The sequence below is a fragment of the Mixophyes fleayi genome, chromosome 1 (genome assembly GCF_038048845.1).
Source record: "Mixophyes fleayi isolate aMixFle1 chromosome 1, aMixFle1.hap1, whole genome shotgun sequence".
Taxonomy (NCBI): domain Eukaryota; kingdom Metazoa; phylum Chordata; class Amphibia; order Anura; family Limnodynastidae; genus Mixophyes; species Mixophyes fleayi.
Window position 1 is genome coordinate 320,177,382 of NC_134402.1, and position 26,107 is coordinate 320,203,488.

The 26,107-nt window shown below is 41.5% G+C and overlaps 1 protein-coding gene across 1 annotated transcript in view; it reads left to right on the forward strand.

The window, feature by feature from the left end:
* The window catches only part of LOC142158857 (acyl-CoA dehydrogenase family member 11-like), a 33,166-nt gene extending 7,335 nt beyond the window's left edge, over positions 1–25,831 (forward strand). Inside the window, exons 3-15 of the mRNA XM_075213185.1 lie at positions 3,081–3,313; positions 14,095–14,194; positions 14,377–14,494; positions 14,580–14,722; positions 16,107–16,256; positions 17,172–17,266; positions 17,340–17,439; positions 18,140–18,280; positions 18,365–18,457; positions 18,541–18,648; positions 18,895–19,066; positions 23,134–23,203; positions 23,312–25,831. Of these exons, the coding sequence (XP_075069286.1) occupies positions 3,081–3,313; positions 14,095–14,194; positions 14,377–14,494; positions 14,580–14,722; positions 16,107–16,256; positions 17,172–17,266; positions 17,340–17,439; positions 18,140–18,280; positions 18,365–18,457; positions 18,541–18,648; positions 18,895–19,066; positions 23,134–23,203; positions 23,312–23,438 (1,650 nt within the window). The 3' untranslated portion in view covers positions 23,439–25,831. The remainder of the gene's footprint in view (positions 1–3,080; positions 3,314–14,094; positions 14,195–14,376; positions 14,495–14,579; positions 14,723–16,106; positions 16,257–17,171; positions 17,267–17,339; positions 17,440–18,139; positions 18,281–18,364; positions 18,458–18,540; positions 18,649–18,894; positions 19,067–23,133; positions 23,204–23,311) is intronic.
* The last annotated feature ends 276 nt before the right edge of the window (positions 25,832–26,107 follow it).

The window sequence follows — 26,107 nt, forward strand, 5'->3', positions numbered from 1 at the left end:
AGTACAGTCTACAAAATGACAGCCAGAATCTGGTTGCTATAGGTAACATCTCCACTATTTAAAACCCGCAGTTTAGTAAATATACCCCTAGGACACAACTAATGTAGCTTTAACTTCATTAGTATAAATTATCTTTCTAGTAATTATAGTTTATTGGGGACCACTGTGTATAGAGGCTTCATGCTGTAGTTTGGACATTTTAAATTTACCACTAAAAGTGTGAATTCTCCCTGTATACCCTTGCATCCCACTGGGAAATTAGCTTTTTAAAGTTCCCACCAGAGGTAGGCGTTTGATTTCTTAGGCTGCCATTGGCAATCAAGTGTTTTGAATACTTTGTTTTATTTTCACTCTTTGTTGATTTTATTGACATCAACACAACAGCTGCTACATGCCTGAAGCAGCTGAGGAGGTACCGGTACCATTGCATACTGCCTGTCCACTTCCTTGGGGGTTTCGGTCACTGCCCCATAGGTAGTGGCGGGAACTCTGCCACCAGCACCATCAGTGCAGCAGGAACCACACCAAATCTTGGAGAGTGGCCCTTTCCTTTCTGGTTTCCTGTTCCTTGGAAAGGATCATGGATCTGCCTCCGCAACTAAACCGCAGTGTTACACTCTTGCTATATTTCAATCTTGGAAGGTATCAGACTCCAAATATTCCTCCCAGGAGGAAGGTGAGGTTGCTATAGATTCGGACCTTGAGGCATTCTCATGCTTTGAAGAGGATTCCAAAAGGAGGCAGGGAGTAGGGGATTTAGTGCAAGCAAGCAGTAACTATTCAGTACAGCAAGGAGCCGGATGTTCCAGACAATTCACTGTTTAAGAGGACCTCAGTTGGAGTACCTATTATGTAAGGTGTGGACTTGATCAAAAGTTCCAGGTCTCACACTGGTTGCAAATCCTTTATCCTATTCCCAGCAAAGATACAGTTAGACCACCAGCATTCCAGTTCCGACTGCTGCAGCACTTGCGGACAATTTTGGATAGAAAGATCAAAGCCACCCTTAAGTTTGTTTATATAGTGGAGGGGGGGGGGCTTCCTTAGGCATATCTTAGCTGAACCTAGGTCAATAAGGCAATTGAGAGGTGGGTGAAAGAATGGTGGAAGGTTTGCTGTCAGGTAGGCTCAGGTTGCTTTTTGGTTAAACATATCCATGAGACGTCCATATACCTCTGAATGATGGGCTCATAGTGAATAGGATTTTGTTCTCGGTACTCTGTGCCATCTTGCTTCGTGTCTGGGAGGTGGACGCAGAGTCTGAGGTCTCTAGAGTCACTGTCTTTCTTTGGGAGTATTTATACGGTCCAGAAATGGATAAGATTATTAACCTGGCCACAGGAGGAAAGAGTTATTTTCTACCCGTCAATGCCCTCAGATCTAAGGGCCCTAGGTTTTGCTCCTTTCATCCTCCGAAGTGCAAGTTAAATTTCCAGAGGACAATCCTCTGTTCCTCGTGGAGTCAGTAGAGGGAGGAACAGCCTTGGGAAGCTAAATGTGCAGCTCGAAAGGCCTCATACAATAAAGATGACATACAGGCTGCTTCTCTTCTGGGACAGGTGGTTTTCCACCATCGACCTTTCTGGATGCGGAGACAGTCAATCCAGCAGAGCAGCAGGGCTTGGGTTTCTACTCGGATCTCTTCTTGGTCCAGAAGACAGATGAACATTTTTGGGCCATTTTGAACCTGAAGTCCCTCAACACCCATATTTGGTTGGACAAGTTCAAGATGGAGTTTTTGAGGTCTGTCATAAACAGCATGGAACAGAATGATTTCATGGACCACAAGGATGTGTACTTTCATGTTACAATTTGTGAAGGACAACAGGATGTATGCTAGAAAAAATGGCATTTTTATACTTGCGTAAAATCCTTTTCTCTGAATCTATTAGAGGACACACTCCCATCCTTTTTATGCTATTGTCCTCCTTATTAAATATAATGGTTTTAAGAGTTGTTTGTTGTTGGAGAACCTTGTTTTTTCCTCGCTCTCTTTCGTTTCTTCCTTGCTCTGTCCATTGGAGCTTGGTTAGAAAATATCTGATTTACCTTCGGGCTGTGAGGGTGTTAGAGGGGGAGGAGTGCACAATGTAAAGTGGCCAAACTCTATAATTAAGCCTTATATACCCCAGTGTTCCCCAACGGATTCAGAGAAAAGGATTTAAAACAGGTATTAGTTATTTCCACATTTATGACACACAAAAAATGGAAAAGTAGCATTCATGGTAAGACAAGCATTCAGTTTACTGAGCATGTACTATAGAGAGATCAGGGGCTTCTATTTTCCAAGCCGTGTTCATCATACGCTGAATACAGCTCACAGCAAAATGGTTCGCTCCTTGCTAAACACCATGCATCCTTTATTGCTCAGTAATTCTGCATTTAATGTGATTGTCGTGGACTTGTTATCTTTTTGCTGCCAAGTACAGTTTGTGTGCACATTATCTTTGAATTACCTGTTTATGTTGCGTAAAGGACCACTAAGTCTAAAACACAAGTTGGCTTATACGAATAAAGCAATGAATAACAATCATAATATATATTTGTGATTGTTATTCGTAGCTCTTTCATGAGCTGTATTTTTCAAAGCTAACCAGTCAGTTCGGTAATGCGAGCAGATGACCCCGACTTGATATAATATAGCTGCTGATGAATTGAGTACTATCAATTGGAGGGGTGCAAAAATCTGTATTTTTATGTGTACATATTTTTGGTGTGCATGTGCAGTATGGAAATGCATTTCTTATGCCAAAATATTTACCTACATCCAACTGTAAACGAGCCCTATATTCTCTTATGTCACTGTACTGGACCTTTTACATGTATATTTGTTACTAGTAACGTGTTGCTTACTGCATATCATTTTGACAAGTCACGACAACTTCCCTTTCATTATTTTCCCATTAGATATGGTACATTTATTACTTACCAGCTGGTAAGGTCATTGCACTGTCTTTTAAGGGGCTGCATATAAAAATAGAAAACACTTCTTTATATGCACTCTATACTATGAATTGGCTGCTCTTTAGACATGCAGAGAAGAGAAGAGGTTCTCTATAATTTTGTCTTGTGTTGTACAGGTGTTGGAAGAAGTTAGTCAGGATCTTGAGCGTTTTGGACACCGGCTAGTGGAGGAGATTGATTCCCTTGGTCGGGAGTGTGAACTAAACCCCCCACAGCTGCAGCAATATGACGCCTGGGGCCGTAGGGTTGATCGCATCCTTACCTGCCCAGCCTGGAAAAGAATGAAGGAGCTGTCTGCAGAAGAAGGCTTGATAGCAGAAGCTTATGAGAGGAAATATTCCAGCTGGAGGTAAATATGTCAGCACCTACTAAGTGACTTGTATTAGTTTCTCAAATCTTAAGCTAATGTTAAGAGAATTTTTTTTCTATCATTGTATTAATGACGGTTTGGTCACTGTATATTTAGAAAGGACTGCAGACTATGCAAATGTCTGCTGTTTTTTCCATGCACTGAATAACTACTAGGACAGTGATTCCATCCAGAATGGATATAATAAAGTGTAGTAACCAAGATCAGGGTCAAATCCTAAAGAAACACTAATTCTTTGTAAGCCAGACTTGGACACATTTCTCTAAAAGGGTCAAAACAAATTGGAGCCAGCAATTTGGTAAATAAAAATATTTAAGTCAATTTAGTGTATGTGGCCATTCTGATATGTGGTATTCTATGCTATGATATCTGCATTTTTGTGCCCATTTATGCAGTATAACGCTTAGTTACTTAGTGTCTTATACAATAAGCAAACCTATAATTTATGTAAATATGTATTATACCACAAACTGACCAACACACTATATCCGGTTGATCGCTACACATATTACACCTTGAATTTCTCTGCATACATAGAGTACAATACACCAACCAACGCTCTCACACACACAGCATATCAGCCAATGCCTACCCTCACCCATCATGCCAGCCTCTTGTCCTCCTTCTCACCATGCATCAGACAGTCAAAATCAGAGCATGTATTAGTTACTTTATGACTGGGATTTTTTCAAAACATTGTTGCTCAGGACAAAGTGGTGGACTATGTTATGATACTGTTTTTAGGTGTTATACATTTTAGGGATTAATCTTAATGGTTGCTGAGTGATGCATTAGAAAGGGGCCATGTTCTAGCAGGCCGTAGGAAAAGGCAAGAGGTTGGGGCACAAAGAGGAAGCCTGCTCTCCTCACCATTCTACATGTTTTAGCTGTCAGGGTGACTTGGAAAATGGTATTTGCTCAGTTCTGGTATAATGATAGCAATTATAATATAAAATTCACATTTCATGTTCCGTGTCACATTTTTGTTGTCATAACATAAATCTTATCGAAAAAATCTTTATCCCTCTATCTTAGCTATATTGCATGACAGAATAATCAGTTTCCTGTCAGAAAACTGTCGGAACAGTAACTAAACATTTTTCTTAGAAAAGCATTTACGGAGTGCGATTGCATCTCTATTAGATAAAGCTTTATGGTACAGGTTAAAAACGAAATCGTCACAAACGCATACATATTTTAAATGTCTTTGATAGCATGAAAGTCTGCAGAGAAAAGAATAATACTTGTAAGACATTGCATGAGTGTCCAGTTTTATGATATAGCGGATCTGATTGAACAAGTGAAAATAAAAATATGTCTATACATTTCATTTTTCTATCTGCAGAAATGCACATGTTTCTCTACCTAGCGCATGCATATTGTGACATGGGCACACTTCTGGTGATGCACACACGAACACCTTCTTGCTTTTTACTTTGCCTTTATTATCAGGATGGCAAGGTACTTGACAACATAAAGTTCAAACTACTTCTTTGTGATCCTAATGCTAAAGTAACAGAGACCAGCTCTAGCCATCAGCATCGATCATACTGAGTAATGAAAACAGACATGTTTAAATACTTTACATTCCTCCCACAGCCCTAGCTTGATAGGTAGGTGACATTCCCACCTTGCCTTTAAAAGGAGTTCTCATCAGGTGCTCTGCTTGATTAGCCTCAGTGCAGACACACCCTATCAGCCTGCTGTTAGCTGTGGAAAAAAGACACTTTGAAACTATTTCAAAACATGTAAGTTAAATCAGACTCTTTACTGTTGTTGTGTCACAAATATGTCCTCCAACTGTATCTCTTTAATCTAAGTGCAATACTGTACAAATGTGTAACTGTTTGCAGCCTTGCTCTGCAGATTGACAACTAAATACCTAATTCCACTCTTGGAAGCCTGTGGCAAGCCACTCCGTTTGCCCCTCCATTTGATTGTAAGCTCCTCTGAGCAGGGTCCTCTCTCCTGTTTCCACCACTTTAACTCTGCTCCACAGCTGCCCACCCCCTTCTTGAGCCCACTGACTCCACCCCTGCTTTTCTATGCACCCTGTCTGTAGCTCTTAACCTGTTAGCTGTGCCCACATTCTTGGGCACAGGTTTCCTGCTGTGCTGACTTTCCCCCACCCTTATTATCTGTGGACTGAACTACCTGAGTAATATCGCTACTTGTTTATTGTACCATAATATGAACCCTGTACTGTCCTACTCTTTGTTCCTGTACGGCTCTGCGGACGCTTTGTGGCACCTTACAAATAAAAATTAATAATAATAATATGTATATACACACATTTCAGTTTTGCCCCCAGAAACTCTCCTCCTACTTTTGTAAGCTTACAGGTCCGGCGAGAAATAAGCATTGTAGAAAGAGTAAAGCCACCCCCCTAAAGTATAGCTTACAAGGACTTTAAAACCAGCCCCTTCATTAATTTTGACTTTTCAATGTGACTGGCAAAATATTGCTTGTTCCAGCCTAATTTATGTCTTTAATTAAGCATGGCGCTAGGAGAACATCGGGACTGTAGATAATGTGTCACTTTTGTACATTTTGGCTTTATTACATTGATAATGTGCTTGGAAGGTGCAAAAGTTGTCATATTGCAATTATAGGCTAAAATCACATTACTACCATCTTAAAGAACATGCAAAAATCAAGTGTTTTGGTGAAATGTCTTTTGTATACACTGCGAAACAGGCAGTGCCCTCTTAAATGCACCCTCTCTGCTTTTTCAAATCATGTAACTATTGTGTAACTCAAAAGAAAATCTTCATCTACACACTCTGTGCCCTCCTTCATTCTTTTGCACTTCTATTGTGTTTCTTATTACCCTTTCCCTTTTGTTTCTTTACCATACTTGGTCTTCTTTCTTCTAAAACCTGACCTGCGCCCAGACCGTCTAGTGTATTGGTGTCACTGAGGGTCTAGGTGCATGCCGCTAGTAGCATCAGCAACATAAGTGGAGGTCCGTGTCCCAGCTGTGTAAGATTAGAGATAGATTGGGCCAGAGAGCTAGCTCAAGCTGGCTTTGCTAGATCAGTTCAAAATTCTGTTTGCCTTATGTTAATTGAGGGGATATGGGAATTCTCTTGTCTACTATATATGGCAGTTTTGTGTTGTGTAAAGCTTTTTAGTACATTGCTTGGAGTGCATATGGAACTGTGCTTCTCTGTGGAAGTGCAACATGGTTCCATTCAAAATATAGAAAAAGATCTGAAGACTGTCAAGACTTTCAAGTAGACCTTCCCGATTGCCTACTGCTTTTGTTGAAGCTAAAGAAGACACCCCACCATCAGGGCACGCCCTGGTGCAGTGTGATAGAAGCACAGACTGGTTTGATATGCTGGCCATTTAAACAGTAGAATATATTACATATTGGGTAATTCTTCTTGCCGAATAAACACAATGAGGTGTTGCCTGTAAATGTTCATCCTTGTTTAAAAATTGCATAATTTTTCCCCCTCCTTTCTAATCTTTAGATACATTCGTCCAGGCCGTGACAATGGCAGCAGCCAGGACTCAATGGCCATAAGGAACCTACACCACCCTCCCTATCCTACTCTATTCTGCATACATTGCACTCAGTGGAGACTTGTTAGACCAAATGTGTGAAATGATCACACTTATAGGTAGGACCTTATACATAGGACCTGCACTACCCTTGGCAAACCTAGGTGGTAAGGCACCAAGGTTCAGGGGTCACCTTAAACATTGAATGAGTAACATAATGTCACTGAATTCAATGTTTTTATATTCTCTGTGGCGCCTCCACAATGAGCGTTGGACGCTGAGAAGCTGCCAGCTGCTTCTCCTCCATGTTGGTGATAACCTGGGACAGAACTGAAGAAGCATGAGGGCAGGGGAGAGTAAGGGTAGAGCCCTTGGTTCCTGCACTGGCCCTGCTTATACATCCATAGAAAGGGAAACTTATCAGAGCTTGAAGTGCTGGTATTAATTAAAAAATACAGCACACAATATTTAAATTACCCAGAGGACTGCAGCTGTGTATGTTTAGTTTTGTACAATTTACACATTCCGATGATTTAATCATAGTTAAGATTTGCCACAATGATTTTATTTCCTGTTGATAATACATTTGTGATAATGAACATTGAAGATAAAAGTTTCTGTTACTTATATTTTTAGTTTGCTGTTAGATCAACGGATTATTGTTTCCAACATTAGCAAATAAGAAATCTAGTATATTAATGCTTAGAGAGAGACATCACCACAGTTCTGTGTCACTAGTATTCCTGTTTTCAAAATGATCCAGTACATTAATGCTATGATACTATTATGGGTGGTAGATAAAGAAAATGGAAACACATTAGGGATTATTTACTCACATTGCAAACTTTATACTAAACTATGGCAATCAATAAGACATTTGCTTTCATTGTTTAATTTACACTAGAGGAGTGATGGGTAACAGGCGACCCGAGGGGCGCATTCAGCCCTCGAAGCCTTCACCTGCAACTCCCAGCTCTTTCCTTCTATATGCCCTATCGGACCTTTTCTTAGCTTTATCCCCATCACATTGAAGTGTCATATTTGTTTGTTATAGCTTGTAACACTTGTTAGTTTTACATTATTATGCTTGCTAATATGTTATTACATGGTGGTCTCTTTCTTTCTTTGATTAAATGTATTGTTTTATCTTATTACCGGGATTAAATGTAATGTACTTTTTGAAGGGTATTAATTTGCCTATCACTACACTAGACAGATAAAAACTTATTACAGATTGGTTGCTGTTGATCAGTGCAAATTGTGCAATTAATTGCAATCTTTGTCAGTAAGCTATAAGATAAGTACACACTGGCCCAATGATTGCACGAAAAACCTCTAGTCAGCCGACATCCAACCGTTTGGTCAGATATTGTGTGTTTGCGCATAGTGACACGATGATCTAAATTCGTCCCAAAGTGCCGATCTTCGTTTCATTTGGTTGGTCGTACTGTTTAATATTTTCCGACCAATCACCGACCGATAATGTAGCGTGTGCTACATGCTCATGCTCATTTTCTCCATAGAGTTTACAGAGCTGTGTTCTTTTCAGCTGATGCTAGCGATGAATGTCCCGGTGAATAAATGTAGAGAGTGCTGTAGAAGGAATAATTCATTTGTTCATTCTGAGGCAGAATGTTTCATTTCAGAGTAACAGAAGCTAACGAAATTTGCTAGGACATGTGTATAGTTATAACAAGGCGTTTTAATTATTGTGGCAATGTGACAAGAATGAATGAATATTTTACTGTCATTCTCTGAAGACTAGAGGACCAGATGAAGAGCACAGATCTGAAGGTAAATTGCGTCAGTGTGTATGCATGAATCGTCAGATTCATGCATACAGTCGTAGGTACAATCGTTTGAGATAACAGGTCGTTGGAAAATTCTTCAGTGTATACCTAGCCTTATATGTGTGATATTTCCTTGCACAGGCTTCCAAATAGGGTTTTCTTGTGCAGAATTTCAATCCACCTACATAATCTAAATCTAGCATGTAAAAGAAAAAAAGAGGATTTTTGTACTTACGTTAAATCCGTTTCTCTGATTCCGTCTGGGGGACACTGCTACCATGGGTTGTGGACGGGAGCTCGGGAGTTGGCACCTAGCTAGTTAACATTTAGCAACTGCTGACAGACCCCTCCCCTCTACAATCCCCCTGTCACCTCCCAGTTAATCAAAAAGGCCAATCAACCAAAAGGCACACAGAGGAAAAGCAGAAGGGAGGGATCGCAGTGTCCTCTAGACGGAATCAGATAAACCGATTTAATGTAAGTACAAAAATCCTCTTTTTCTCTTTCATCCAGTCTGGGGGACACTGCTACCATGGGGAAGTTCTAAAGCAGCCCACTAAGGGTGGGGCCGCTCTGAAAGCCCTGCTCGTAGAGCACTACGAGCAAAATTTGCATCCGCGGACGCAAATACATTAAACTGATAGAATTTGGTAAAGGTGTGGACAGAGGACCAGGTGGCTGCCCTGCAAAGGTGGTCCGCAGAAGCCCCATTTCTCGCTGCCCACGACGCCCCTACCGACCTGGTGGAATGGGCCGTAAGTCTCTCTGGCACAGGACGGTTAGCCCTGATGTAAGCCTTTTTAATGGTTGCCTTAATCCATCTTGCAATAGACTGTTTTGAGGCTGGCCAGCCTCTTTTATTAGAATCAAAAAGGACAAACCGAGAATCTGTACGCCGAATCTAGGAAGTTCTCTTAACATAAATATGGAGAGCCCTAACCACGTCTAATTTTTCCATAAACTGCTGATCAGAATGAGAAGTCGATCTAAAGACCGGAACCACAATTTTTTTGTTCAAATGGAATGCCGAAACAATCTTCGGAACAAATGAAGGGAGAGTTCTTAATACCGCTCTGTCCTCGTGAAAAACCAAATATGGTTCTCGCCAAGACAGAGCTCCCAATTCTGAAACCGTACGTGCAGATGCAATCGCTAAAAAAAAGACAACTTTCCAGGTCAGAGACCTAAATTCTGCCGCAAGTAATGGTTCAAAAGGGGGCCCTGTAAGCATGTCAAGTACCAGGTTAAGATCCCATGGTGCTGTAGGCGGAACGTAGGGAGGCTGAATATGTAAGACTCCCTGAAGAAAAGTCTTGATGTCTGGCAAATCTGCTAACTTCAGGTGAAAGAAAACTGAAAGTGCTGATACCTGAACCCTTAAGGACCATCCTGAAGAAAAGCCAATAATCGAGGGAGACGAAAAGAGGACGTGTGACAAGACTTATTTTCACACCATCTGATATAGGCTCGCCAAATACGATGATAGATGCGAGCTGAAACTGGTTTCCGAGCTTGCAGCAGAGTGTTTACTACACTGGGAGAGAAACCCCTAGCCCTCCAGAGCCTGACTTCAACAGCCATTCCGTTAAATTGAGCCAAGGTAAATCCTGGTGACGAAAAGGACCTTGCAGGAGAAGATCGTCTCGCGACGGAAGACGATGTTCTTGCCCTACCGCCATGGAGATTATGTCTGCGAACCACACTCGACGCGGCCATGCAGGTGCTATTAAAATTACCGGCAGACCACCCTGCCTCACTCATCTGAGTACTCGAGGAAGCATGGGAATTGGGGGGAACAGATATCCCAACCTGAAATCCCATGACATGGTCATCACGTCCACTGCTACCGCTAAGAGGTCTCTTGCGCAAAACCTGGGAACCTTTTTGTTGTGTCTGGAGGCCATGAGATCTATATCCGGAAGACACCACCTCTGAACTAGAGACTGAAAGACTTCCGGATGGAGGGACCACTCCCCTGGCATCATCGCATCGCGTCTGAGATAATCGGCCTCACAGTTTTTTATTTCTGGAATTAACACTGCCGATATTGCTGGAACATATTGTTCCGCCCAAGCAAATATCTGAGCTGATACTCGCATTGCAGCTGCCCTTCCTGTTTCTCCTTGTCTGTTGACATATGCCGCAGCCGTGGCATTGTCGGACTGAACCCTGACTGGATGGCCCTGAAGAAGGGTTTGGGCCTCCCGAAGAGCCAAAAGAATTGCTTTCAACTCTGACGTGTTGATGGATAGGGCGGATTCCTGAACTGACCAAAGACCCTGGAGCCGGAGATGAAGGACTACAGCCCCCCAACCTTTCAGGATGGCGTCTGTTGTGACTATGATCCATGACCATGGAGCAAAGGACCTGCCCATCGACGTGATCCTCAATCAGCCACCACTGAAGCGATTCTCTCGCATCCGGGGACAGCGAGATCTTTTGGCGATCCAAATGTAGGTGGGATCCTGACCATTTTGTCAAGAGATCCCACTGGAAGCACCGTGACTGAGCTGGACCGAAGGGAATCGTCTCGAAGGAGGCCACCATCTTTCCTAGAAGACGCATGCATAAGTGAATTGAAGGACTGGGAGAGGACAAGACCTGAGATGTTATCCTCTGAACCAATCTGATTTTCTCTACAGGCAGAAACACCTTCTTTTGTTTGGTGTCCATTATAAGTCCCAGGAAGACCATGCGTTGGCATGGAATCACCTGGGATTTCTTTTAAGTTTATTAGCCACCCATGGCTCTCGAGGAAAGCTATGGTGAGGCATAACTGCTGTTATAACCAAATCTCTGAGGTGGATTTGATGAGCAGATCGTCTAAGTAGGGCACAACCTGATCACCCTTTAAGTGAAGTCAGGCTGCCATTCCCGACATGATCTTCGTGAAAACCCTTGGAGCCGTGGGGAGGCCAAAGGGAAAAGCCCGAAACTGATAGTGGGAGGCCCCCACTGTGAATCTCAGGAGAGACTGATGACCGCTCCAAATAGGAACGTGGAGGTATGCATCATTTATGTCTATGGAAGCCATAAACTGATCTTTCTCTAAGCCGTTTATTACTGACCTCAGGGACTCCATCCGAAATTTGTCCACTCGTAAGTGCACATTGAGACTCTTTAGGTTTAAGATGGGTCGAAAGTAACCGTCCGGTTTCCTGACAAGATTTGAATAAAAACCTTTTCCTTTCTGGTTTTCTGGGACCCTGCAAATAACTTGCCGAAAGAAGAGAGGCGACACAACTCTGTATCGCCTGTCTTCTCTGTGGATCTCGGGGTAGCGGGGTTACAAAGAAACGATGTGGAACAGGACCCAGCAGGTCTATCATGTACCCCCTTGATATAATGCCCCCGAATCCAAGGATCCTGAGAGGACGCTGTCCACTGTTCTTGAAAAAGAGACAGGTGTCCCCTAACTGTCGCCACCTCCTGGAGAGTAGAGTGGCAGTCAGGACGCAGGCTTCTCCTGAGCCTTGGAGGCCTGACGTCTAGCTGCGAAAAAGGACCTACCTCTGACTGAGAAGCCTCTAGAATTCGGTTGTCTGCCCCTGGATGACTGCCCCCTAGGACAGGAGGCCCCCCGAAAGGATTGCCTAAAGGAGCTAAAATGCGGGGTCCGGGCTCTATTTATGTTCACTGGCAAAAAGGTGCTTTTGCCACCCGTTGCCTGAGAGATCATACTGTCTAACTCCGGGCCAAACAAACCTGATGCTGAAAAGGTAATGGTTTGTAGGGATTTTTCAGATTCCGAATCCGCCTCCCAGGATTTCAGCCATAATGTTCTTCCTGCTGAAATTTACGCTGCCTGAATAGAGGAAGACACAGACGCTGTGTTCTGAGCTGCCTCATAAAGATACCCAGATGCCTCTTTCAAATGTAAAGCTAGGGGAAGCAATTCTGAGTTCTGCAAGGCCTCTGCCAGTTGCTCTGCCCATGCTTCCATGGCTCTAGCAACCCAAGCTGAAGCAAATGTGGGTCTAAAGGAAGAACCCGCTGCTACAAAAATAGATTTTAGTTGAGATTCAATTCTGCGGTCAGTGGAGTCCTGCAGAGTTGCTGTGCCCGGGACCGGCAGGATAGTGTGGCGGGCTAAACGGACTACGGGAGTATCTACCTTAGGGATTCCTTCTCAGTGAGCCACATCATCTTCCTGTAATGGATACAAGGAGGAGAATCTTTTTGGAATAGAAAACCTCTTATCAGGCTGTTTCCAGGCTCCCTCAGCAATATCCCTCAGTTCTATGGGAGGAGGAAAACGAATAACCTTTCTTCTGGCTTTCTTAAAAAGACTTTTGTCTATAGGACTAGGATCCTCCATTTCTGGGAGGTCCAAGGCCTGCCTTACCACTAAAACCAAATCATCAATACCCTGATATCTGGCAGTTTCTTCCTGATCAGACAGTTGAACCTGGTCAGGATCAAAATTTGTTTCCCCTTCCTCAAAGAACTGAGGTCTCCTGCAGCGGTTTTGTACCCCGATGCCCCTCCTATCTCTGAGGGGGGATCTTGGTATTGCCCCCATCCTGCTGTGTTGTTCCTCCGCTGTCCGATCCAAGATGGTCGCCGGCTTGTGGATCCGATAACCGGCGCTCTATGCATGCCGTGGCAGCGCCGGTTATCGGGTTATCTGAGAGTGACAGCGGTCAGGAGACCGCTTGTCACTCTGTATTCAGACACCCTATACTCCGCCAGTGAGAGCCATCGGTTCTCATCTGACAGAGCAGTGTCTGCGCTGCGATTCTGGGAGTGTGCTCTCTATGGTAGAACACACTCCCAGATCTGCCTTCAAAATAAAAGTCTGCAAAATTAAAAGTTACTTAAGAAAAAAATAAATTAAAATTAAACTGAAAATAATAAAATAAAACTAGCAGTAAAAAATAGCAGCCCAACTCCTTGGGCACCTAGAAAAAACAGAGGTGACGGGGATTGTAGAGGGGAGAGGTCTGTCAGCAGCTGCACCAAGCTAACTAGCTAGGTGCTAACTCCCGAGCTCCCCTCCACAACCCATGGTAGCAGTGTCCCCCAGACTAAATGAAAGAGAAAAAAAGTTTATCAGATAATTTTGCTGACTTTTTCCTCAAGTACAAGAAGAAGATGTAGTATGAAAAACAACTAATAGGCAGAAATAGTGAAACCTCTTTTATAGGACATCTTCTATGTATAATTTTCTTAATGGGAAAGTGTTCAATTTGCACCTTTTCTCTAGGTTGTGTTTTTGGAGGAACATTATTTGGTAATATTTAAAATTAATAAAATTTGTATTTGTAGTTCATCAGTCTATTCTTGTATCAGCATATAACATTACATCCGTTATTGCTATTAGAAAGGTTTGCTCTTGCAGTATGTTTTCTTGGCATCAGTACATTTGAGTTTCTGCAAGTGTCTCCACCTTATATATTCAAATACTTGGTAGACTTCTGGATTGTATAATCTTTCCACCATTCTCTGTTTATTCCATAGCCGACTTGTCCAGGTTGTTAAGCTCTATCTCTATTCACCATCTTCTGGCATGTTCACTTGCCCTCTAGCTATGACTGATGGTGCAGCCAAGGTCATTGAGGTAAGACAAAATATGACATTGTATGTTATTCCTAGATCATGTTTTACTTTCAGTTTCTACTGAAAAGTAAAGTATTAAGCAATATGTATGGTCACTAATTAGGCATTAACCCAATAATTAATGCTGCTATGTATGTTTCAAATGAGCCGTATTAATTCCCACACTTTTGACAATTTTGACAGACACTAAGCACCCCAGCTGGTGTTCAGGATGCCTTCAGACACCTAACATCTCGAGATCCTAGCAGTTTTTGGACATCTGGACAATGGATGACAGAGCGTAGAGGAGGATCAGATGTAGGTCTGTAAACAGACTACTTATTGCCTTACTGTGAGAGGTACAAATGTAGAAATAAACAAGTGTTTCTACTCCCTATTCACTGCAGCACATGGCACAGAGACAGTTGCTCATGCTCAGGCTGATGGTACTTACAAGCTGCATGGATACAAGTGGTTTACATCAGCCACAGACTCTGATATGAGTCTGACTCTAGGCAGAGTGGTTGATACACAAGGACACACAGTGCAGGTAAGGCTGCAGTTGAGCAAATTGAAGTATGTACTAAATGTAAGCCCACCATCTTAACTATTAATATTCTTCACACTCATATTCTTCACAGTATATTCTTTAAGATGACATAAAACAGTTTTATTGTTTACTAAAGTAATGAAGATTCCTACACTAGACTGTTCTACCTTTTTTCTAAATCGTCATAATGTATTAATAAATGGATAAATAAATCTTATTCATTCTCTCATTATCTCCTTTCTTCACTATTGCAACCTCCTGCTATCTGGCATTCCTGACACCCATATATCCACACTTTAATCCATCCTAAATGCTGCTGCAAGACCAGGGCCGGATTAAGGGAATGGAGGCCCCTGGGCTAAGGGTGCCTCCATTCCCCCGTGAGGCCCCCGATGTGAGCCACCCGTCGCCCCCCCGTACCCCGTGAGGGTCCCCCCCCCAAGCGCTTACCTGTCACTGTAGTCCTCCGTCCCCGGCGCGCTGTAAGCTCCTTACTGAGGAGAGTTCACTCTCGAGATCTCAGTAAGCAGATTACTGAGCGCCGGGGACGGAGGACTACAGTGACAGTGCTCAGCAGCATTCATCGGGCTGGGGGCGCCCCCGCCCCCGGACCGATCAATAATGCTGCTGAGGACTTTGAAGGGCCCCCTGGATGCCCGAGGCCATTGGGCTATAGCCCAGTTAGACCTCGGGTTAATCCGGCCCTGTGCAAGACTGATCTTCTCTCCGCTCCACATCTGCTGCACCACTTTGCAAATCCCTATACTGGCTCCCTGTGTCCTCCAGAATCAAATTCAAATTACTCACCGTTACCTACAAAGCCCTCAACAACACCACCCCCTACATACATCTCACATCTCATATAAAAATACTCTCCCTCCTACCCTCTTAGATCCACCTCAGATCTGCGCCTTAATACGTCTCTGGTAACCATTTCTCACTCCCGCCTGCAAGACTTCTTCCTTGCTGCTCCCCACTTACGGAATTCTCTACCACGCTCAATCCGGCTTTCCCACAGTCTTCAAATCTTTAGACGCTCTTTGAAAACCCATCTCTTTTTTTTTTTTTTTTTTCTTTTTTTTTTTTAAGAGGTTGCCTTATACCCGGTATCACTATTCACACTAATACACTCTCACAACTGTCCCAATCTCCACTCTGAACCGCATTTGCTCTTCTTGTCTCAGCGGTGTCCTCTTCCACTTAGAATCTAAGCTCTCAAATGAGCAGGGTCCTTCATACCAAGTCAGCACTGTTTTCCCTACTGTACGGCGCTGCGGAGCACTAAGCTCAATCTACGATATTAATACTGTAATTTGTAATGATATATTGAAATGAACAGTCCACAAGCTATTAAGATACTATTCAATTTTTTTATTCATTACAGGGCACCAAAGGGTTGTCGCTCTTCTACTTGGAAGTCCGGGATGCTGATGGGCAGCTTAATGGAATTGAGGTTCAGAGGCTTAAAGATAAATTGGGCACTCGGCAGGTGCCAACAGCTGAACTGCTGCTGGATGGGGTAAAGGCTCTGCAGGTAACTGGTTGCTTTTCGATTGATATGGCTCATATTATATACATCATGCAAGACAACAGAGACCACTAGTAAAAACATTGCTTAGCACGATAATTTACATCCAAATTTAAAGTTACAGTCCATTAATTGAAATGCTAATAAATGGAGGATGTTTACATTTTACATTTCATAATTACACATGTGAGAAAAATATTTCTCTATCACAGTTCCTCAAAGACCTCGTCAACAGCAGCACTGTAATTAGATCTTTAACTTTATATAGACTGTGGGAGGAAAATAGAAAACCCAGAGGAAGCCCATGCAAACAAGAGAATATATAGATATTTATAAGGCACCATGGTCAGAATCAAACCCAAGACCCCAGCTCTGGATCTCACTAAGCTCAATCTGTTTTGCCCTTCCTGAAAAGAGCTTATTTCATGCTTTTCCAGTCCAGTGGAAGAGTAAGCAAGCTTCAATAATGCACTGAGTACACTACTGTGTTTTAAATGAGGCACTTTACATGTAAGGCAGTATTTACTGACATTGTGGTTATGTGTTATTCTGATTACATATATCACTGAAAGGTATTATGACAATGGTGAATACATCTTCTGTGCTGTTGAGAATAAATGCCCAGGAGTTTTAGAATTTGTTAAACCTTCACTGTTTCATATTGTAAATGTGCACATCATTTTTTTTTATCCTTTGATGAAGCCTTTTCTCTGAATCACTTTATCTCAGCATTGATTAGGGCATTACCAGTGGGCTAGAGTTATCCTGCTGAGAATTGAACAGAGAATACAATATGTGATGCAGAGCTATTTGTAGGATTAGTGTGGCAAAGCAAAGGAAAATATCTAACAAACAAGTGTTTTTGTATTTTTTTATTTTTTTAAAAACAAAAAAAAACGACAACTTTTCTTTCAACTTAAGATTTCGCCTCAAGGTCGTGGTGTTGCTTCGATCTCCAGCATGTTAACAATTACTCGCATTCACAATACCATCGCTGCAGCAGCTGGCATGAGGAGGTAATATAACTAATATATATATCTATATCTATATATCTATCTATCTCATTTCCAATATTTACTTTCAATGTAGAGTGATCAATTTAGCAAGGGAATATGCATCGAAGCGATTTGTATTTGACCAGCTGATAAAGGACCACCCTTTGCACATGCAGACCTTGGCACGAATGGAGGTAAGTGCTTTGTGGTGTTTTCTTAAACACAATGCCTCAATCGCATGTATATGTATTATGTGTCTGAGGAAATGGAACAAGTTTCTGAATTGGGTTAACATTAACTCTTTCACTGCTGAAGGAATGTGTCATTGGTTTTCCTCATGTAGCAACCACATGCGGTTTGCCTCTTTTAAACCTCTACACATTGAATGTGATATTGTGCAAACAGACTAAAAATAATGCAGATAGTGTTTTAAAACCGCATCCAATTGCGTTTTTTAAATATCTGAAAAAACTGCACTTTGTTACAGCTCCAAAAGTTAGAAGGCAACATTTGCAATGAACAAAATTATGCATTTATTAGGTTTGTGCAGATGCTGCTTGAAAGGAAAAATAGCTTAATTAACCGAGATGTTAGACAGTGTACTTCTTAAATGAGCAGCTTATTATACCAGTCTATCCCCTATGCCTAGCACTCTGTAGGCCCCCATAGGACAGTACACCAGTCAGTGGCACCTAATAGGACACTTCATCAGCCTGTGGCCTCCAATAGTATGGACTATCTATATGAATGCTTTTCTGTAAAATAACAAAAACATACAATGCATCCAAATATTGCTGCAGCAGCTCTCCTGGGGGTGATCATCTACTTTCATATCCTTTACTGTGAGTATTTTGCGCTGCAGACACATCAAAATATTATATATGATTCTCTTAGGTAGAGGCACGTGGAGCCTTTCTTCTGTTAATGGAGGTTTCACGCTTGTTGGGTTTGGAAGAAACTAACATGGCAACAGAGCAAGACCAGCATTTGCTTCGGCTAATTACTCCCATTGCCAAGCTCTACACTGGGAAACAGGTACATTAAGCCATGTAAGCTGACCCGTGCTGCTGATCAATCTGGAATAAACCATTCTCTAATTTTTACCGATTTACATTCCAGGCTATTGCTGTCTTATCAGAAGGACTGGAATGCTTTGGGGGGCAGGGATACATGGAGGACACAGGTTTGCCAGCTATGCTCAGAGATGCACAGGTAAGTACTGAGTATGGAGACTAGACTACAGGGTATAAAAAGAGCATAGTTTGATTTAATAATTTTATATACTATTGTGATAGGTGCTAACAATCTGGGAAGGAACAACCAACATACTATCTCTAGATGTCCTTCGTTCAGTCACCAAGAGCCAGGGACAGGTTTTGAGTGCATTCTTCTCTGTCACACAGGTAAACTATATCATATTTCTGCTTGCAAGAGGTAAACCAAGATCTCCAACTCACACAGTTTGTGACAGATCAATAGGTGTTTCACATAAATGAAGTCTTATCATTTACTGTCAAAAACAACAAAGTTAATCTCATTGTTAGATTGCTTTGAATTAATTATACCTATTACTATACTTGTGATTATGTCAAAGAATGTTGCTTAAACGTGCATATACTAAAGAGTAGTTATATTTCCTTACTGTGCAGGAAAAGCTGGAAGCCTCCTCTAATGTTCCTAGCTTGTCTCAGCCTATTTCACGGTTGTTGCAAGCTCTACAGCAGCTTAGAGACTTCACACAGAAGGCAGGAGTGAGAGGAAGCAACATTATGACACTGGCTGCAAGAGACTTTTCTTACACCCTGGCTAAAATCTACATAGGTAATTACTAAAACCTGTACTTGAGCTTGAAGCAATGCATAATATTGTTTGATTACATACCCAGCTGAAATTATGGTGTTGGAATGGACTATTTCACTCATATCACAGAATCCAGTTAGCAGTAATAAAAAAACCTCAAATTATTTCTTGAGAAAACAACTGTTATAAAACCAAGAAAGCATTGGACAGCGAAATTCACCTTGTATTATAACTTTTTACTGCAGTACCACTTTAAAGGTAAAATATACTTTATTTATAAAAAGGTATTATAGTGTTTTTTAAAATGATCAGTAAAATATGGGATCAGTGATTCTTCACATTAATGGAATTTATTCACATTTTTGAAATCTGAAATATAAGCTAAATACAGACAGTGTCCCTGGTTACCTCATTGTCATGAAAATGGGACTTCTGTAGTTATATTAAATCCTAGATATGCTGGGGTAAAGAGTGCCGTGATAGGGTACTTTTAAATTTGCTCCAAAAACGGAACTACTCCCCTTCTATACCCCTGAATCTTGCTGAGAACTTCAGAACCAGGAATATAGAACAAGTGGGATAGATGAGAGGGTTCTTCAATACAACCAAAATGAGAACCTTAACAAGGAGAGAGAAGAAATTAACAAATAGCGTAAAGGGGTGGGTGCTCAGTTTCTCCATTGGGCTCATTGAAATGCATGTAACATAAGTACAAAATTCCCATTTTTCTTTTATTCTATGAAGGACACTGGATATGCTGGGGACATCCCAAAGCTTGTCTCTAAGGGAGAGCACTCTCAAAATTGACTGTGCACAGCACCTTCTCTCCAAGGCTGGCATATTTGGATGTCAAAAAAGTTGCAAGGGTAGAACATATAAGCACATATCGCTCCCTGAAAGAAATGCTACAATTCTGGAAAAAGAAAATCCAGATTTCACAAGGAAAAACCAATAACTGCGTCTTTATCTAAGGAACAAAGTCTCAAACTAAAAAGAAGAGATAGGAAACACCTTCCATTCACAACAGGAGGTATAGGTTTTCCAGACCCTGAGATAATTCCTGGATAAAACAGACTACCTAGTCCAGAGCATGGTCTCAACCACGCTGTCAGAGAAGCTCTAGGCCTTAAAAATTATGACTTCAACAGCCACATGAGAAAGCCACCCAAGGTAACTCTGGAGCAGAAAAAAGCTCACCTAGCAGGTCTAATCTTAGAGGCAGACATCACAACAGGTCGTCTGCCATGCTGAACTGTCTGCGTATCAAGACCCTCACGCCCAGTCCAGTGTTACCAGTAGCACCTTAGTGCCCTCTTCTTAAACCTTCAAGGGTACCCACTGAAGGATTGCTAATGGAAGAAACGGGTAAATCAGACAAAAGTCTCCTGGTACCTTCAAGGCATCTACTAGGAACGCATGTGAATCCCCTGTCCTCCATATGGCTCAACTAGGATGACATCATTCCAGGAGAAGGGCAAAGCCGAGAAATCTGCATCCCACACTTTTACCCCTAGAATAAACATTGCCATGATGGCTGGAAGATTGTGCTCACCACAAGATCCTGCAGGTTCTTCTCATGGCTGGGCATTTTTGGTGCCTTCCTAATGAATGCCACCGCCGTGACATAGTCTGATTGCATCTTAACACCTCTTCCTCACTTTAACAGTCTGCTATAACTAGGTAATTGAAAAACCTTCAAGAGCCAAGACCCCGACGCTGAGCTGAAGTTTGACAAACTTTCAGCCTGGAAGCCGTAGTCAACAGTGTTCATATCCCAAGGAGAAACGGCAGCCCTTATTGAGGTAGTGAGCTCCAGGCACAACCTTGGGGACATTCTGATGAACTGACTGGGTCGATGATGGTAAAATTCATTCAATAATCTCAATCTGGAACTTCCTCTAGTGGAACTGTGCCAATTTTATTGCCTCGAAGGAGGAGACCAGAGGTGCATTTGAGTTGTAAACAAAACTGAACAGAAAAGGATCTGTTATCTAACGGGGTCCTCATAAGCCCCTGTTAGAAGAGGAATATGTTCTCTCTCAAATACACCCTCTGCTGGTGGATATCAAGGCGCAACCTCAAGTTGTTCTGCAGATCGTCTAGATAGCAAGGACAGTCATAACTCTTGGATCTCTCTTCCCTGATCTTGCACTGAAGAAAATCCAAAAGGCAGAGCCCAGATAAAAAACGGTGGAATGGAACAGTGTATCTGAGGAGACACCGGTGTCCTTCCCAAATGAAAACATGCAAGTACATGTCCCTGAGGTCCATGGACACCATGGAATCACCTTGCCCCTGCTGAAGATGACAGTACCCAAGGACTCCATTTTGAACTTGTCCAGATGCTGAACCAAGAAGTTTTTAGAGGAAAATCCAATCTGTTTTGTTCTTCTGGAACTGGAACCTCTACTCCTGTTCACCCAGGCATCTGTGGTGGAAACAAACCCCCGGTCCCTGTAGAAGCTCCAACCACCTCTCCACTGGTTAATTGTTCCTTCGACCCATCTTTGGGTCAATTAATGCATCTGCTGACATTTAAACAGACTTAAGGGTGGTATCTATTGTGTTATTAATGTTATCCCTTAAGGTAGCAAGCGGAATGGAAGTGACCTTAGAGGGGCAAGCTATGGGAGCATCTATCTAAAGCGGAGCTTCGCATCTCAGTATATGTGTGCAAGGTAAACATGAAAAAGGAGACTGTAACCTCTAACCTGTGGGAAACTTACGGTCAGGCTGAACCATGTCTCGCCTAATAGGACTTACAACTGAGGGGAGTAGAGGAAGGAAACTGTCTGCTTATAGTACCCTCTAAACAAAGCCTAGATGGGAATCCCCGGTTCTCCACTGTCCTGAATATTTAGTGTCTGCCGGTCAGCTCACTAAATCCTTACTCCCTGCTTCCTGATGTAGTCTTTGGCAAGACATAAGAAAAACTCAGGGTTAGAGACTTAGACCACCTCACCTTCCTCTTGGGAGACCCCTTAGAATCTTAAACCTCCCAAGACTGAAGAACAGCAGGAGCTTGATGCTTCAGCAGTTTCATTGCAGAGGCAGATTCATGAAATAAGTACAGAAGTATGACAACTGAGCAAGACCCTGAAAGAGAGAAACCCTGCCAAGGAGGTGATGCTGGATAGGGATAGCACCCTCTCCCCCAGGGTCCAGCCCATAGATGGCTACCATTCAGGGAAGGCCCCCCCACATCATCCCATGCGTAGAGTGGGGTTGTCACAGTGGTGCCAGGGGCTGACCACAACTTTGTGCTAGCTCCCCTCTCCAAAAGTAAAAGGGGAGCCACTTACTTTACTGCTTCTGGGCCAAGTGCTATTCCCAGTGGATATCCTGGTCACTACCTGCTGCCATCTCTCCCCAAGACGATCCCATATTGGGAGTGGGCAGGCAGCTGGAGGCCTGTTCATTCTAGGCAACCCGCAACCACTGTGGCTAAGTGGATGCCGTCACTGGAGAGAAGATCTCCAGGCGCAGAGTAAATTGAAGCAAAAATAGAGTAAACTCAAATTTATAAAAATAGAAGGCAGCCATTACGTAAATGCCTTGCTCCTATGGGTGCTTAAAAAAAAACAAAGTTCCCAGCAAGCTCATGGGGTATAAAGGGGAGGAGCTTAGGCTTTTGGAGGCAGATTTAAAAGTGCCCAACCTCCTCGCACTGTACTTTATATTCCATTCTATCCACTGTCTCCGATAGGAGGAAAGAGAAAATGGAACAATACTGCTTGGATCACTTAATATTTCAGTAGCACAACTGTTAAGGGTGGGTTTATTTTAGAGCATTTACACCTGGCCAAAAAACCTTAATATTGCTTGTAAAATTAGTTTGATGTAGAGATAATTGATCCCTGTGACTAGGTTCTAAAAAGCCCACTGCACTGGATATGTTTGCAATAAGCACAATGGTAAAACCAATTCCTACTGTGTGTGTTCATGTAATCACCTCTGCTGTATGTATTATTATCAAAACAGCATAATTAGTTACCTGACTCTGGCCTCCAAGTGTTTTAGGTAAAGCTCTGTACCACAAAGCAGATGGGCTTTCAAATGTCTCACATTAATGGTATGTCTCTTTGTAGGTTCTCTCTTAGTAGACCATGCAGCTTGGGCAGGGGCAACAGACAGAGCATCAGTATATTGTGCTCAAAGGTAATTATTTTAAATGGCTTTGACACGCTGACTGTTATAGCAGATGTAAAAGCAGAAAATAATGTGATCATAAGTATTTCTGAATTCACTGTCTTTGGTCTCTTCTAGATGGAGTGAGCAAGATCTGTGTCCTGTGAGTAGGGCTGATGCTTCTGGGTGCTATGACTCAGATGCAGCATCTATGGACGAACAACTGGTGTATGAAAAAAGTCCTTTGTTAAAGAGGAAACTATAGGACATTGATTTTCAATTCAACTTCCTATACTATGGAATAACTGATCAATTATTACTCTAAAAATATAGAGCATTATCTATAAAATAGACCTACTATCCTCTTCTAAATGAGTGTACTCTACCAACTAATAGACTATTTGTAATAGTTCAATATAATTTCATGGGAGAATCAAATTTGCTAAGTTATCATTTTAATAAATAGAACATACTTATGACCACCAGTAATATATAGTTGCATGCATGAAAAAAAAGAGACCAGTGCATTATCTTTATGAAACATTTACTTGTGACATTATTGTATTTAAAACTTGGGTAATGGGTGTCAAAGGTGATTCTCAGATTTAATATACGTCCATGAAGAAGGTTAAGAACCTGTGCTATAAAGGGATACCCCAACACAGAAAGGCAAGAACTATGGACCACTTAGAAACAACACAATTTTGTACCAGGGGATTCATACCCTCTCATTAAATATGTTCTGTGCCTATGCACATAATAGTGCATAGCTTACATATTCTAATAGTAGCGCTAGTGACTGCTTGATACAGTGGACAAATAAAATCAAAACTATATATATCAAAGAAAGGATTACATAGCTACTATACAGAATGTGTTGCTACCAGGTTAGATATCCAGGGGCTGAAAAATAAGTCTATGTTTAATTCAATTAATTTGTCAGATCTATTAAAAATAATCCGCCCTCTGGTGTTTTTTCACATTTTTATTTTCTTACACTATGGAGTCTAAATGGATTTTTTATTCAGGATCAACACAAAATACTCTGCCATATGAAAAGCAATTCTAAATTATTTTCTTATTTATAAATAAAAAAAGATTATACTTGCTTGCATAAGTATACTCCTCCTCTGCCACGACTTAACCTTTATTTGTAAATAAACCCTGTGGAAAATAGTTGTCTCCAGAGGTCACGCAATTAATTGAAGTCCAATTAAAGTGTTTCATTTCGAAATAAAACACATGTGTCTGCGATAGAGGCTATTAAAAGTATTTTAAAGCTTCAGAGTACTGCCATTATAAAGAACCAGTGAAAATATGACAACTGTAAATTTGTTTAGAACAGGTCGTCCTTCAAAATTGAGCATCTGTCATTCTGACCCTGAGAGAGTGGCAGAGTAGCATTGGAATGGCTTAAATACCAAATAATGTCCTGATGTCTCCCAATGAAAGCTAGACCTCCATCCCATCAAGAATCTGTCCAGTCCTAGCTATATTGCACAAGTCTTCTAGAGACTTACCCAAATAGTCTCTCAGCTGTTCTTGGAGGATGTGGTATACGAATGTAATCAGCTAGTGTCCATTTTCATTTCATAAATAAGAAAAAGCTTTAGAGCTGTTCTTTAAAATTAACATTACAGTGTTTTGCGTTGATCAGTGGTAAGAGTTCCCTAATAAATCAATTTTGACTCCCAACATGTGAATAAATGTTTTTGGTTTTTTTTAATCTTTTGAAGAGTTGAATTTGAAGAATCTCCACGATTAACCACGGGTTTCTCAATATTTACATTTGTATGTATTCCAGAAGCAGAATTACTAAGTAAACTTAATTTAAGCTAAAATCACCTTAATAATTGCAGTGAACACCTTAGGCTAGATACACACTACAGTATTTTCAGCCGATTATCAGGCCAATTAAATGATAAACGACCGTTCGGTCTGATATCACATTGGTGTGTACGCTGCAACAATTATTGATTATCGTTCCAAAGCACGTTGTATCGTTTCATTTGATTTTTAAAGTGGACTAAAAATCTTGTTCAAGGATGGAATGATGTCATTCCAGTTCTGCAGTGTGTATGCACTCATGACCAGCACTGCCCATAGATCTCTATGGAGTCTGCAGAGTAATGATCTTTTAAATTGATGGTTATGACAGATGAAGAGCACAGATCTGAAGGTAAAACATATGTATAGTGTGTACACATGAATCAGCATGGTGATCGGGCTTTTTTGTTTTTTTTCCTGTCGTAAAATCGTTAAAGATGTTGTATCTGGAGAAATTTTCTGTAGTGTGTACCCAGCAAGGCTGAATGCAAAGGAGCTGATGTACATAAATAAGCACAACTGTACTCTGATAACTTTATAGTAAATCAAGTAATATCATAACATGAAATAGAGCAATCGCCTACTATACACCATAAGTCACAGACAAGTTGTGTCATATAAGGGCTCTATAAAGAGCACATAACTCCAAGAGGACCATTATTCTTATCCACAGCAGGTTGGATGATATTGTTTATCACTTTTTTATGAAATATTGTGTATTATCTGTGCCTTAAATCTTTGTCTGGCCAGAGAACAGTTACCTCAAATAGTCTGTTCCCTGTCCCTTGTTTACAGCAATGATTCTAAGAAATAAATGGATATTAATCATTGGCATTCTGTGACTAAAGTTAACGTAAACAATATGATTTTCAGCAAATACACTGCATGTTTTTATGGCTAAACACAAAGCACCTGTGAGACATAATCCCAAATTGTTAACAAACTGAAGAACAAAAGGTAGGAGTGAACACTAAAGCCGACCAAGCAACATCATCATCACCATTTAATTATATAGTGCCACCAATTCCGCAGCGGTGTATGGAGAGAATATTAGTCACTCACATCACTCCCTGCCCCATTGGGGCTTACAGTCTAAATTCCCAAATA